Source organism: Otolemur garnettii, unplaced genomic scaffold (genome assembly GCF_000181295.1).
Source record: "Otolemur garnettii isolate 467f Iridium unplaced genomic scaffold, OtoGar3 scaffold00014, whole genome shotgun sequence".
NCBI classification, from domain to species: domain Eukaryota; kingdom Metazoa; phylum Chordata; class Mammalia; order Primates; family Galagidae; genus Otolemur; species Otolemur garnettii.
This window is the reverse complement of record NW_003852409.1, coordinates 15,477,070-15,490,406: the sequence shown is the minus strand read 5'-3', so window position 1 is coordinate 15,490,406 and position 13,337 is coordinate 15,477,070. Positions and strand designations below refer to the sequence as shown.

The 13,337-nt window shown below is 45.5% G+C and overlaps 1 protein-coding gene across 1 annotated transcript in view; it reads left to right on the top strand.

Moving 5' to 3' along the window:
* The window catches only part of SUSD1 (sushi domain containing 1), a 125,616-nt gene that overhangs the window by 93,399 nt on the left and 18,880 nt on the right, over positions 1-13,337 (top strand). The window contains exons 13-14 of the mRNA XM_003785222.3: positions 7,792-7,888; positions 10,880-11,138. Of these exons, the coding sequence (XP_003785270.1) occupies positions 7,792-7,888; positions 10,880-11,138 (356 nt within the window). The remainder of the gene's footprint in view (positions 1-7,791; positions 7,889-10,879; positions 11,139-13,337) is intronic.

Sequence of the window (13,337 nt, the reverse complement as noted above, 5' to 3'; positions counted from 1 at the left end):
GGTTGCAGCCGTCTTTGTTGTTTGGTGGGCCCAGGCTGGATTTGAACCCGCCACCTTCGGTGTATGTGGCTGGCACCTTAGCCACTTGAGCCACAGGTGCCGAGCTGATCGTTTGATGTTGAATGTTTATGGTGGAACCAAGAATGCTGAAGGGGAGAGGGGAGGGCATGTGGGAAGGCAATCATTTCTTGTCATGTCTACCTTCAGTGCCAAGCCTGGCAACTTTCATGAGAAATTTCCCGTCTTGGGCTGTGTTAGGAAACTTTGCAGATGTTTAGGAAAATGACTGAAAACACAGGTGCGTCCCAGGCATTTCTCAGACTGTCATTTTATCAGAAGGTCCAGCCAGAGTTGTCCTGGTTTTCCTGCTCTCGCCTCTGACTCTCCTCTTTTACGACTGGGTGTCCTCAGGAAGAAACATGCAGAATGGGAGGACCAAGACCCTTGAGTTGTTCTGCCGTAGTCTTCTCTTCCGTAGTTGGCTGCCCACACACCATCTGAGAACTCTGTACCCCTGTGTCCTCAGTGAGACCCCATCCCTCTGACTGGTTCCAAATGGCTGAAGCTGTACCAGAGGCCTTTACACCAATTGTTTTTCTTTCAAAGTTGTTGGTGGGCCAGGCACGATGGCTCATGCCTATAATCCTAGCACTCTGGGAGGCCGAGGCAGGTGGATTGCTGAGCTCAGGAGTTCAAGATCAGTCTGAGCAAGAGCAAGACCCGTCTCTACTAAAAGTAGAAAAATTAGCTGGGTGTTGTGGCAGGTGCTTGTAGTCCCAGCTACTTAGGAAGCTGAGGCAGGAGGATCACTTGAGCCCAGGAGTTTGAGGTTGGTATGAGTGAGCTAGGCTGACATTGTGGCACTCTACTCAGGGGGACGGAGTGAAACTCTGTTTTTTAAAAAAAAAAAATCAAAGTTGTTGGTGGACACAAGGCTCTTTGATATCCAGAGACCTAATGTCAGGTCACTGTGAGAGGGGGCATGTCTGCTGTTCCATGCTTCCATGGTCCACCTATTTCTCTCATCCCCAGCACTCTCCCAGTTATTTTCTGGCTCCAAATCAACCCCCAAGTTCCCAAGTAAATAGTTATGTGGGGATGGGTGTCACCCAGCTCCTCTGCCACATCTGAATCCCAGCTCAGTCCCCACTGAGACAAGATGATCCATCATAGAAGAAAACTGGCTGGATGGGTTGTTTTCTTGTATTAACTTGAGCTTTTACAGAATGTAAATGGGAAGGTTTCCTTAGATCAGAAGGCTAGAGAGCAGGGTTTCTTTGGGTGGTGGGAGTTGGGAGGGGCCTGCTGAAAGGCAGCAATTTAATTCAGCCAGTGTTATTGATTATGTACACAGACCTGTGCTACCTGCCGAGGAGACTACAAAGATGAAAAGAAACTGGTTTCTCCTCTCTGGGAGGTCAAATCTTATGACTCTATTGATAGGAAGTTCTATGATTTATGGTAGAAGCTACTATTTTTTTTGCCATCAGTTATAATTTATCATGCCCTGGGTGGTGTAATATATCTGGAGCGGTGCCTGGGGGTTATTTTTCTCTCTACTTTTTCGTTACAGAAATTTCAGAAAAGTTGCATTGTACCAGGGTCTCAGGAGGTGGAGCTGCATTTTAGTTCAATTCCTTGAAATTTATAGTGTGGAGTTGGGGCCTTTGCTTAGTTACGGTGCACATAACATTTTGTCCTATTTTTGTTCATTTTGGTCAGTTTTACATAGAGGAATTTTAACATGGTGGCCGCCTTTCTTTTGTTGACTTAATGGTTTGCCTACATTAGTGCTTTTAATCTTTCATTACACATACTACAAAATATCTCACCTGCTACCTTTCAGCAGGCCCCTATTTTCTGTTTAATTTTTCTTTCAATGTTTTTTGACATTTAGACATATAAAATTTTACGTAATCAATTCTATTGATGCTTTATAGTTTCTGATTCTGGTTAAGGTAAGAAAAGCCTTTCTTACCTGGAAATCTGATCAGTTCTTAATGTCTAGTAGTTTCTTAGGCTTCTTAATAGTTTTGCATTTAAAACTAAATTTGGAATTCATTTTGATGCCTGATGTGAAGCTAAATTTACATGATAACCCCCCCCCCAACTGATCAGCCGGTTCCCTGCCTGTGTCACACAGAATAGTCTCACATTTATTTGGTTTTCTTTCTAGTCTGTCCAGCCTTTTTCATTGCTTTGCTTGTCCTGTGCTTATACCTTGCTGTTTCAATTATCGTAATTTTATCTTATAATATTTAATATTAAATATTTTGCAGGCCATGCTCTCTTTCATTCCTTTTCTCCTTACTCTTCAAACTGTTCCTTTTTTCATTTGCTTCTAGCAGAGAATGGATGCTGCTAACCCCTAGGGAGGGAATGAAGGTTTCCTTTCTGGCTCCTCTCCTGCCGGGTGTGGGGAGGTGAAAGAACTACATTTTCCAGCCCGGGCAGGACTGGTTTCTTGTTTTGGGTCTGATTTAGTCAAAATCAGCAGCAAGGCTGATGTAAGGAGAGTGGATCTGCTCAGGACAGTGTTTTGCAAGACAAAGAACAACACCTTGGGAAATATGGCTAAGAGTGGAGGTTAACCTCGAAATGTGGCTGAGAATCAGCTTGATGAAGTTCAGGCTTCTCAACTAAAGAGAAAAAATAGACTGTTTGATATACAAGGTGGGGAAGGCCTTAGATGAGCAGAGCAGGAGCTAGTCTAGAAGTCGTCACATACTGGTTGCATCAATCGGGGTGATGGTGGCACCTTTAAAGCTGCAAGCACATCACTGGTCTGGGCAAGAGCATCACAGTGGGAGCAAGCCGGGAACGGCCTTCTCCAAGCTGAGCGAGCCCTTTATCCTACTGTTCCTGGGTGGTTTTAAAAGGTTAGCCAAGAGATTAGCGGAACTAGAGTTATTAATCTTGGAGAAGAACAAACAGAGGAATAACTTAAAAGAGCCCACGGTGGTTTCTCACCCAGAAAAGAGTGACCAATACTGAGGTTTCTCACACAGAAAAGAGTGGTCAGTTAATCTCTCTGTGGGTTGAAAACAGGAAACTGTATGATAGAAACTTGACTTTACTGTAACAACAGAACCTCACAGCAGGAAGGGCATTTCCATGACAGCATAAAGGCCTGAGGGCTGCTAGTTCTCAGACCGGAAGGGCTCGTTCCCCTGGGGGACCTGGCAAAGTCCCTCTCCCCTCTCTGTTGCAGGAAGCTGGGCAGTTGCCATCCCAGGTGAGCCATGTGGAATCTCCTCTTGGATTCCTCTGGAAAATGGCAAAGGAGTCACGTGAGGCCCTGCTGTAAGCAAAGGCTGTTCCAGGTGAATTCCTTGGGTTCCTGGCAATCCCACAGGCTCGTGGAAAACGATCTAAGCTGCCATCCTACTTCATAAAAGCTGTAGGCTTGGGTGGCGCCTGTGTCTCAAAGGAGTAGGGTGCCGGCCCCGTATACCGGAGGTGATGGATTCAAACCTGGCCAAAAACTGCAAAAAAAAAAAAAAAAAAAAAAAGCTGTAGGCTGTCTCCTTCTTCCTCTGGTCTTAATGCTGGGATTCCCACCCTTGGCCCTTATCTCTCTCAGACACCTTTATACTGTCACCCTGGGGGGCATGTTCAACTCTCCAGAGCTGATTCTGCCTCGCAGCCACAGCCTTTGCTCCTGGGCTCTGGGCCTGTGTGTCTGCCATCTGCTGGGCAGTCGCACGTGCGCTTCATCCTGAACAGATCAGAAGCAGCTGCTTCTGCACTTTCCCCCATGCTTGATGAGTGACAGCTCCAGCCACTCAGTTGCCAAAACCGGAGGCCAGATTCCTCCCCTGCCCTATCCTCTACCGCATTCTGTCCCTCTTCTCCCCCGCGTGTCCCTCCCATCTGTCCCCTCTTCTCAATTCTCAGTGCCCTCACTTGCTTCAGACAATAATCAGGCACTTCTGACCTAGATTCTTAGACCGCCTGTGCTTCTGCCCCTTTCCAGGTCAGCCTTCGGTCAGCTTCCAAAATTTCACTTGTGAAGTACAGATCTGCTAAAAGGTCTTTGAATGAGTTTTCATAATTTCCAGGACCTTAACTCTGACCTAACCCACCCTTCTCATGTCACCAGCATCTACCCGGCTGGAACACAAACTTTAGGCCAGGAGCTCCACGTGGATGTATCGCTGCCCTGCCCCCCTTTCCTGTGCACGTGGAGAGAACTCACCCCCCTGCCCTTGGTCATCACAGCCCACTGCCCCCTGTATGTCTCTGTCATTTCACTGAGCACTGCCTCTTTACAAAACCCTCTGCATCATCAGACCCTGAGCTCCCAGAAGGAGGAACCACAATTCCCATGGCTCCCTCCTGCCTAGCATGGAGCCTGGCACAGAGGTGGCTGATAGGTGTGTGTCGAAGGTGGATGTACAAACAATACATTTGAAAGAGCTTTTGAAACTGTAAAGGTCCAGGCAGGTCTATACTTTTATTATTATAATTTGGGATTGAGGATTTACACCCCAAAGCTATTTTCTAATCTGGTAACCAGAGTTAGGAGAGCCTATTTTGTCCTCTCAGTCCTTAATTTGACTGTGGCAGGGTTTGGGGCTGGGTGGGGTGGTGGCAGGGAGGCATGCTATTTTTTTTTTCTCTCTCTCACTCTCTCTCTTTTTCTCCCTTTCTCACCCTTCCTCCCTCCCCTTACTGAGCTGATGCAATGATAGATTTTGAAGGAGAGGATGGTTTAGTCCAGCGGTGTTCAACCTGTGGGTCGTGACCCCTTTGTAACAATGAAAATACATCCTGCATATCAGATATTTACATTACGATTCATAACAGTAGCAAAATTACAGTTATGAAGTAGCAACAAAAATAATTTTATGGTTGGGGGCACCACAACTGTGTTAAAGGGTTGCAGCATTAGGAGGCATTAGGAAGGTTGAGAACCACTGATTTAATCCAGGCTCTAAGTAAGGTAGTTCTTTCGCTGCCCTCACTGTCTCCACCACCTACAAGGTCTGGGATGTGCCTGGGGTTCTCAGTAATTCTTCTCACACATAAGAACTACTTTCTTATTACGTCCCTTTGGCCCATCACCAGACTTGCCTCAAATACACAGCTGGGTTTCTGCCCTGCCGAAAATCAGGGCTCTGGATGCATTCTCTGCTAATCAGGGCTCTTTGGTTGCAAGTGACAGAAACCCAACTCAAATCAGCTTAAGCATGGGGCATTTGTTGGGTCATCACGCTAGGAAGGCCAGGAATGGATTGTCCTTGGAGCACAGCAAGATCTAGCCCCACATGGCACCCACAGAGCCCCATTGCTCTCTCAGTGACACAGGTCTCTTTCTACCAAGGTCTTTCAGACAGACATGGGAGGATGGGCCTTATAGTTCTGGCCTGCCTGGTACTTTCAGCTACAGCCCGAGAGGAAAAATATGACCCTCCAGTCTCACAAAGTTAAACAGATTATTCTTCTCAGCCAGTCCTGTGACTGGGGAATGGCAACCTATGATCACCAGGGCCTGGGCCAGAGGGGGTTTGGAGTGTGGGAATGCCAGCCCCGTGAGAACTGTGTGGGAAGGAGAGGGACACTTCCCATGGAAAAAGTGATGCTGAGTACATCAAACCGATATGTAAAGTATACGATAGATAAAAAGACGACATATATGGATGTGGAGACTAGCATGCCCAAGGTGCCCCACCTTCTGGCGGTGTTGCAATGATAAGTTTGCAGCTTTGCTGGGTCTCTTCTGGGTTTATTTTCTTTCAGCCACCTGTTCATTTGGCAGAAGCCTTCTCCAGCACTGATGTGGGGACACTGCCTCTTCAAAGTCTGGTTTGTGTGCTGACCAGTGTCCTAGGGGGGAGCCTTTTGCTCTTTACAGATGCTGACTCAGTCATCATCATGCCTGGAATGACGTTTCCTATGTGCTGGAGCTGGGGAGGAGCTAAACTCCTTGGATGACCCCCTTCCTGGAGTCATTCTCAAGTTCTCTTTCCTATTCATCCTTTCCCTTTGAACACTTGGTAATTGAGAGATCTTTGGTATTTGCATGCTCAGTGCCCTCAGCCTCTGTTCCTTGTGATCTCAGGCTGGGGTGGACATAGGGTCCCCTCATTCCTTCAGGCACTTGTGGTTCTAGGTTTTTGTACTACTTTTTGGCCATAGTTTAATCTCTAGCAAGTGAACACAAGCATGGTCACAGCACACCATCGCGGCAGAGTTGACTTTGGAGTCCAATTACCCCGGTCCTAGGCTTGGCTGGGCCATCTTCTAGGGATGAGACTCAACCTGCCTGAGCCTTGATTTGCTCCTTGATAAAATAGAGATGATTGGCACACAGAGCTGCTGTGGGGATTTGCTGAAAAGCAGAGGCAGCGTTCCAGCACAGAACTGGCACCCAGGAGGTATAGCTCAAATATTATAAAAACAGGTGTCAGCCTGGCATGGTGGCTCACGTCTGTAATCCTAGCACTCTGAGAAGCTGAGGCGGGAGGATCATTTGAGGTCAAGAGTTCAAGAGTGCCACCCCTGTCTCTACTAAAAACAGAAAAATTAACCAGATGTGGTGGCAGGCGCCTGCAGTCCTAGTTACTTGGGAGGCTGAGGCAGGAAGATCATTTGAGCCTAGGAGTTTGAAGTTGCTATGAGCTGATGAAGCCGGGGCACTCCAGCCTGGGGCAACACAGTGAGACCCTGTCTCAAAAAAATATATCATCCACTTGGTAGCATTGTTTAGAAGATTAAACGAGATGAGGCATCCTTAGAACACATCAGGTATGCATGGTTAGCCCTCAGTATGTCTGCTCCATGAGGCAGAATGGCAGCTGGTGTATTATACCATTCATGTAACTACTGCTGAGATACAAGAACTGGTCAGCTACTCGGTATATTTTCCTCGCACTGGAAAACCTATTTGGGAAATCTGGTTATTGGGGAGGGCAACGTAAGGACCGAGACCTCTGTGATTATAAAGGTTATAGAAGTCTGATATGCTGGTCTTCCTCAGCAAGGAGGAGTCTACCTACCAAGCCCACTGTAATGCCCATCACATCCATCCCCTGTCAGTGCTAGCGTATGCTCATCTTTTTTATTTTTTTTGAGACAGAGCCTCAAGCTGTCCCCCTGGGTAGAGTGCTGTGGCATCACAGTTCACAGCAACCTCCAACTCCTGGGCTCAAGCGAGTCTCCTGCCTCAGCCTCCCAAGTAGCTGGGATCAGAGGCGCCCGCCGCAATGCCTGGCTATTTTTTGGTTGCAGCCATCATTGTTATTTGGCGGGCCCGGGCTGGATTCGAACCTGCCACCTTGGGTGTATGTGGCTGGTGCCTTAGCCACTTGAGCCACAGGCTCTGAGGCTCATTTTTTTTTCCATTGTGGCAAAATATATGTGGCATAAAAATGTACCACTTTAACCAACTTTAAACATGCAGTTCATTGGCATTAAGTATATTCGCAGTGTTGGGCAAGCCTTCCATCTATTTCATCACCCCAGGAGAACCTCTGTGACCATTAAACAGTAAATCCTCATTCCCTCCCCTTAACTGCTGGCAACATCTGAGCTACTTCTGTCTCCATGAATTTGCGTATTTTAGTTATTTCATATAAATAGGATCATACAGTATTTGACCTTTTGTGTCTGGCTTATTTCACTTAGCATAAGCTTTTCAAGGTTCATCCACATTATAACGTGTATCCGAACAAGCTCATCACTTCCTTTATTAGGCCTTTCCTTTTGATGGCCCCCATGAGGACTTTTTCTGCCTGCTTTTTATTTGCTCTGACCATACCCCTTTTCTTCTTTTCAACATGTTTTCAGAACCTCCTCTTCCTGAAGTAAAATTGTTTACGGTGCATGGAAGGCCTCTACCACCTCTCAGGCTGAGGAAAGTCAAGGAGAAAAATGGACCGATCAGGTCAGTAGCTGTCCTCTCTCCATAGTTGGTCCCAAGGAGCACACTGGAGACTGCTGTTTGGGGGATGAGGAAACTTTTGTGTGGGTTCCTGCACTTGAGTAGCTGGGTCAATGCAGTCAGGACCTCTTCTTTTGGTAAAGACTAGACTTTTAGGGCCAGTCAACATCTTTTAAATGAATAAAGAGACAGCCAAGGAACTGGAGACAAGTATTTGGCAGCTTAACTCAAGAAATTAAATCTGGTCATTGGACAAACATTAGTTGAGCGCCATCGGGCACTTTGCACTCACATCTCAGAGAACATCCTTTAGTGATGGCAGGTCGGAGCACCATTTCATTTACCAAAGACACAGTATGTTTCCCTTTACGTAAGGCTGATTATGGGGGAGGGGGTGGTATAGTGGTTTCTGAAAGGGTCATTTGGATAATTCTTTTTATCGATTAGTATATTGCGTTATGGGCAAGACACTGTGTAGTTAATCACCACATCTGGGATTCCAGATGGTCTTAGGATGGAATTAATTTACCCCAGTTGGAGAACTACACTGTGTTCAATGAAGCATTTTATTTCCAAAGGTCATGATAGAATTAGGAAAGTAGAATCAGCCCCTTTTTTGGAGAAGATTGGAGGTTGTTTGGAGACGGGAACAACTTGCTCACAGATAACAAGGTTCGCGGCCTAACCTGCATTGGCTTACATCTGTCTCTGTCTCTGTCTCTCTCTTTCGACCCTTCAGTACAATCAAGGTTACAAAAAAAGATATTATAAAATTAAGAAGAAAACCTGGAGATAGTATGAGTGTGTAAGGGTTTTCCTGCTTTTCTATTAGTTTAAATTAGTAAATGCCCAAAGAGCTTTCATTATACAAATTATTCTGTTTCTTGATTCTTGACAAGTTACTGGAAGGTGTTGCCCTTCTGTCACTGTAAGGAGAACAGAAGTTGTGACATCCCTGAGAGAATTTGCAAGAGCAAATGTGAATTTAATCCAAATGATTATGTCAGGAGAAAAGAAAAGCCAAGTGACAGTCTTCCCTTGTGACTGTGTGCCGGCCAGTGGCTCCAAAACAGGAAGTGGGGATCTGTGAGTCATTCAATCCGGGGTGAGAGAGAGAGGAAAAGTTCTTCCAGAACAGTCAGGCTCCAGCCAGCCACAGCTGCTTCCCCCACGTCATCGGGGCTAATTATCAGTGGGCAGGCAGAGTGGTTTCCTCATCCTGACTACCTGGGTTGAGCTGGGGGTGGCAGGTTTGCCAGTGTGTCTGCTCTGGGCGTTGTTTAGGACCAGTGCCTTGGGGCTCATGATGGAGCAAAGGCCCTGGGACCAAGCTCCTTCTGAGCTTCTGATCATAGGCAGATGATGCGGCTAGCTTAAAGTGAGCACTGCCCACTCGGAGTAGATTATAGGAATCAGCTGGGGTGTTTTGTCAGCTCGACAAATTCTCAGATCCTACTCCTGGAGATTTTTATTCAGTAGGTATAGGATAAGGTCTAGGAATCTGTGTAATTATCAAAAAACTCAGGTGATCACATCAGACTTATTCATACCTTGTGAATGATGCCTTTATGGACATCCTACAGAACCACATGGGTGCGGGTGAGCCTTGACCTTGCACTTGATCAGTACCACCACACAGAGAGGAGAGCATCTGAAGATGTACTTAGGGACAGCAGGGAGCTTCTGTGACACTTCCTTCCTCACCTGCAGCCAGATTCATAGGGGTGTCTTCCGGTCTCTAGGAAAGTTAATTCCACGCATTCCCTGTAGGCAGTGGAGGCCTTAGGAAATGTTTACCTGTGGAGACAACTTATTACCTTGACAGATTTACTTTGTCTCTTTTGTAGGAAACCTTTTACTGAAAATAAGCCCAGAAATCTGGGTCCTGAGGACACTTAGGATATTTGGGAAATTGTTGGAGAAGGTTTTTCCAATGGAACACCTACAGAGGGGAGGGCTGCCTGTCCACTTAATGATTCATGGACTTTTAGGAAGCAGGAGATGGGGCATTAGGAAAGCAGGAAGTGCAAATTTACTGGTAAAATAGAATTATGTGTCCTAATGAGTTTTGGAAATTACCCTAATTGTGTTTGGTGCTGATGTATGCTTTTCCTTTACTGAGAATTCAACTCGAGGAACAATGGGGCGTCAATCGTAGCCAAAGAACTATGTAAGGATTTGCAAGGATGCACGAGCAAGTCCTTCAAATCCCTGCTATCAACTCCAGCGAGACAGCAGATGTCCAAACACCGTACTAGAGGCAGATCAAGACTGAATACATAGGCGTGGAAAGGAAGGCCCCTTTACTCACAGGTGTTCGGATTTGTGGAGTAAATAATAAAACACGTGACGAAAGTGACACCTGCTTACTGGCATTTTTAATGTCCACATTTAGGGGCCAGTTTTACAATGCACACAGGGTATTGTCCTCCGCCGGCTTTTCCAGGATGTTGTCAGACTCCATTAACTAATGGTGACTCTGCACTCCTGGCTTCTCGGTTAATTCACATGGACTTTGGCATCAGTCTGTGAAGTGCAGGGAATGTAAATCACATGAGTTCTGTTTGAGGTTGCCACATGATCGTCCGCAGCCTTTTTTCAGAGTTAGTGTGTTAACTCTTGTGGGCACTTGGTCTCCATGTGACTGCTGAACCCTTGCCAAAGTTGGGCTTTAGTCGCCCACGTGAAAAATCACTGACTAGGTGAACTTTATGACACACACAACTTCTTTCAACTAAAGAGGATGAACTTGGCACCTTTCTGCAGCTCGAACTTGGAGAGGTCCCTTACCCAGTGTCATCGGGCATTAACGCTGGAGGTTCAAAGTAGAGCTCCATGACAGCTGGGCCATAAGTGGCCACAACTTGTTCACTGTTGGGTTCTCAGTGTCTAGGGAAAGCACTGACCTCCTCACAGATGTTCAGTCAATGAGTAAAAGGAATGAGAGACTCCCCCAAGAAAGGGTCTGATACACACTTTTCTTTTTTCTTCCAGTTCATATCAGGTGTTAGTGCTTCCCCTGGCCCTGCAAAGCACCTTTTCTTGCGACTCTGAAGGGGCTGCCTCGTTCTTTAGCAACACTTCTGCTGTTGATGGATATGTGGCTGCAGAACTACTGCCCAGAGATGTTCCAGAGGATGCCCTGGAGATATCCATTGGAGACAGACTATACTACGGGAAATACTATAACGCACCCTTGAAAATAGGGAACGGTTACTGCATTATATTACGAATCACAAGTGAATGGAATAAGGTATATTTCTTTATAATCTGTTGTCAATGCTATATTTTCTCCTTCATGTGAAATTTAAATGTTTGAGCTGGACACAGTAGCTCACACCTGTAATCCTAGCTTTCTAGGGGGCTAAGGAGGGTGGATTGCTTGAGCTCCAGAGTTAAGACCAGCCTGAGCAAGAGCAACACCCTGTCTCTAATAAAAACAGCAAAACTATCAGGGCATTGTGGCGGATACTTGTAGTTCTAGCTACTCGGGAGGCTGAACCAAGAGGATTGCTTGAGTCGAAGAGTTTGAGGTTGCTGTGAGGTATGATGCCACTGCACTCTACCCAGGGTGACAGAGTGAGACCCTGTCTCAAAAAATAAAAAAAATAAATAAATGTTTGAACATTTGTTTTTTCTGGTATTTGAGATAGGCATTGCATGTAAATAAAACGTGTTTGAATATTTTGCTTTTATAAAGGCTGGGCAGGTGAAACTCTTATGGGTGATAGATATTCTGGATATTATTATTATTATTATTTTTGAGACAGTCTCATTGTATCACTGTTGGTAGAGTGCCATGGCATCACAGCTCACAGCAACCTCAAACTCTTGGGCTAAGTGATTCTCTTGCCTCAGCCTCCCAAGTAGCTGAAACCTCAGGCACCCACCATGATGTCTGGCCATTTTTTGTTGCAGTTGTCATTGTTATTTAGCTGGCCTGGGCTGGGTTTGAACCCGCCACCCTCAGTGTATGTGGCTGGCTCCATAACCACTGTGCTACGGGTGCTGAGACGATATTCTGGATATTATTGAAATTCACTGTGAGATATTTGAATTGCAAATATTTTCTTTCATTCTATAGGCTGCATTTTTACTGTTGATAGTATCCTTTGATGCCAAAAGGTTTTTAATTCTGACGAAGTCCAGTTTGTCTATTTTTTAATTTGTTCCCTGTTTTGGGGGATCAAAGTCAAGAAATCGTTGACAAATCTGGTTTCATGAAGCTTTTGCTCTATATTGTCTTTATATCCATACCTATGCATATGTATGAAGTATATATGCATATATACATATACATACATCTACTTTTTTCTTTTTAAGAGATACGGTCTTGCTCTGTCTTTCAGGCTAGCTGCAGTAGTGTGTATCATAGCTCATGTAGCCTCAAACTCTTAGCCTCTAATTATCCTCCTGTCTCAGCCTCCTGTGTCATTGGGACTATAGGCATGCACCACTACGCCCAGCTAAATTTTTGATATTTTTTTAGAGATGGGGGTCTCACTGTGTCACCAGAGCTGGCCTCACACTCTTGACTTCAAGCAATCCTCCCTCCTCAGTCTCTTGAGTTGCTGGGTTTACAGAAGCTTAATAGTTTTAGGTCTTATACTTATTTTGATCTCTTTTGACTTAATCTTTGTACATGGTATGAAGTAAGGATCCAACTTCATTCTTCTGCATGTAGATATCCCATTTTCCTGGCACCCCTTATTAAAAAGACTATCTTTCCCTCATTGAATTGTTTTGGCATCCTTGTTAAAAATCATTTGCCAGATATTCAAGGGTTTATTTGGGGCTGTCCATTCATTGGTCTATATGTCTGTCTTTATGTCAGGACTGCACTGTTTCAGTTACTGTAGCTTTGCAGCAAATTTTGAAATCAGGAAATGTGAGTCTTCCAGCTCCCCATTTTGTTTTCCTTTTGTGTGTTTTTCCCAGTAAATAGCATCGCCATGCCTCTAGTTGCTCAGACAGAAGCCTGGGAATAATCTTGTCTGCTCCTCCTTTCTTACCTTCTTACCCGGCCATCTGCAAATCATGGCAGTCCTATTATCTTGATGCTGTTGAAACCATCCTTTCCTCTCCTTACTCTGCACTGCTCAGACCTCATCTCTTCTGAACATCAATTTTTAACCCGTCTTCCTATCTCTTATTCTACCCATCTCCTTGCTCCCTACTGCTGCTGGAATGAGTTTTACAAAATGCAGCTATGATCAAGGCACTCTGGCTTAATGAGCTCCCTCCCTCCCTGGCCCCTGTCAATTTCTCCCTTTTGAGATACTCCGTCCCCAGTCCCTGGCCCACGATTCCAGGTCCCTGTGAGTCTCAGAGTCTTGTGATGTGTCCTTCACTGCTTGTTCTTGCACACTGTCTTCCACTTTCTAATCTCTAATCTCTAACCTTAGCAACAGGGCAACATTTAGTCGCATCCAAACTTTTTTTTTTTTTTTTT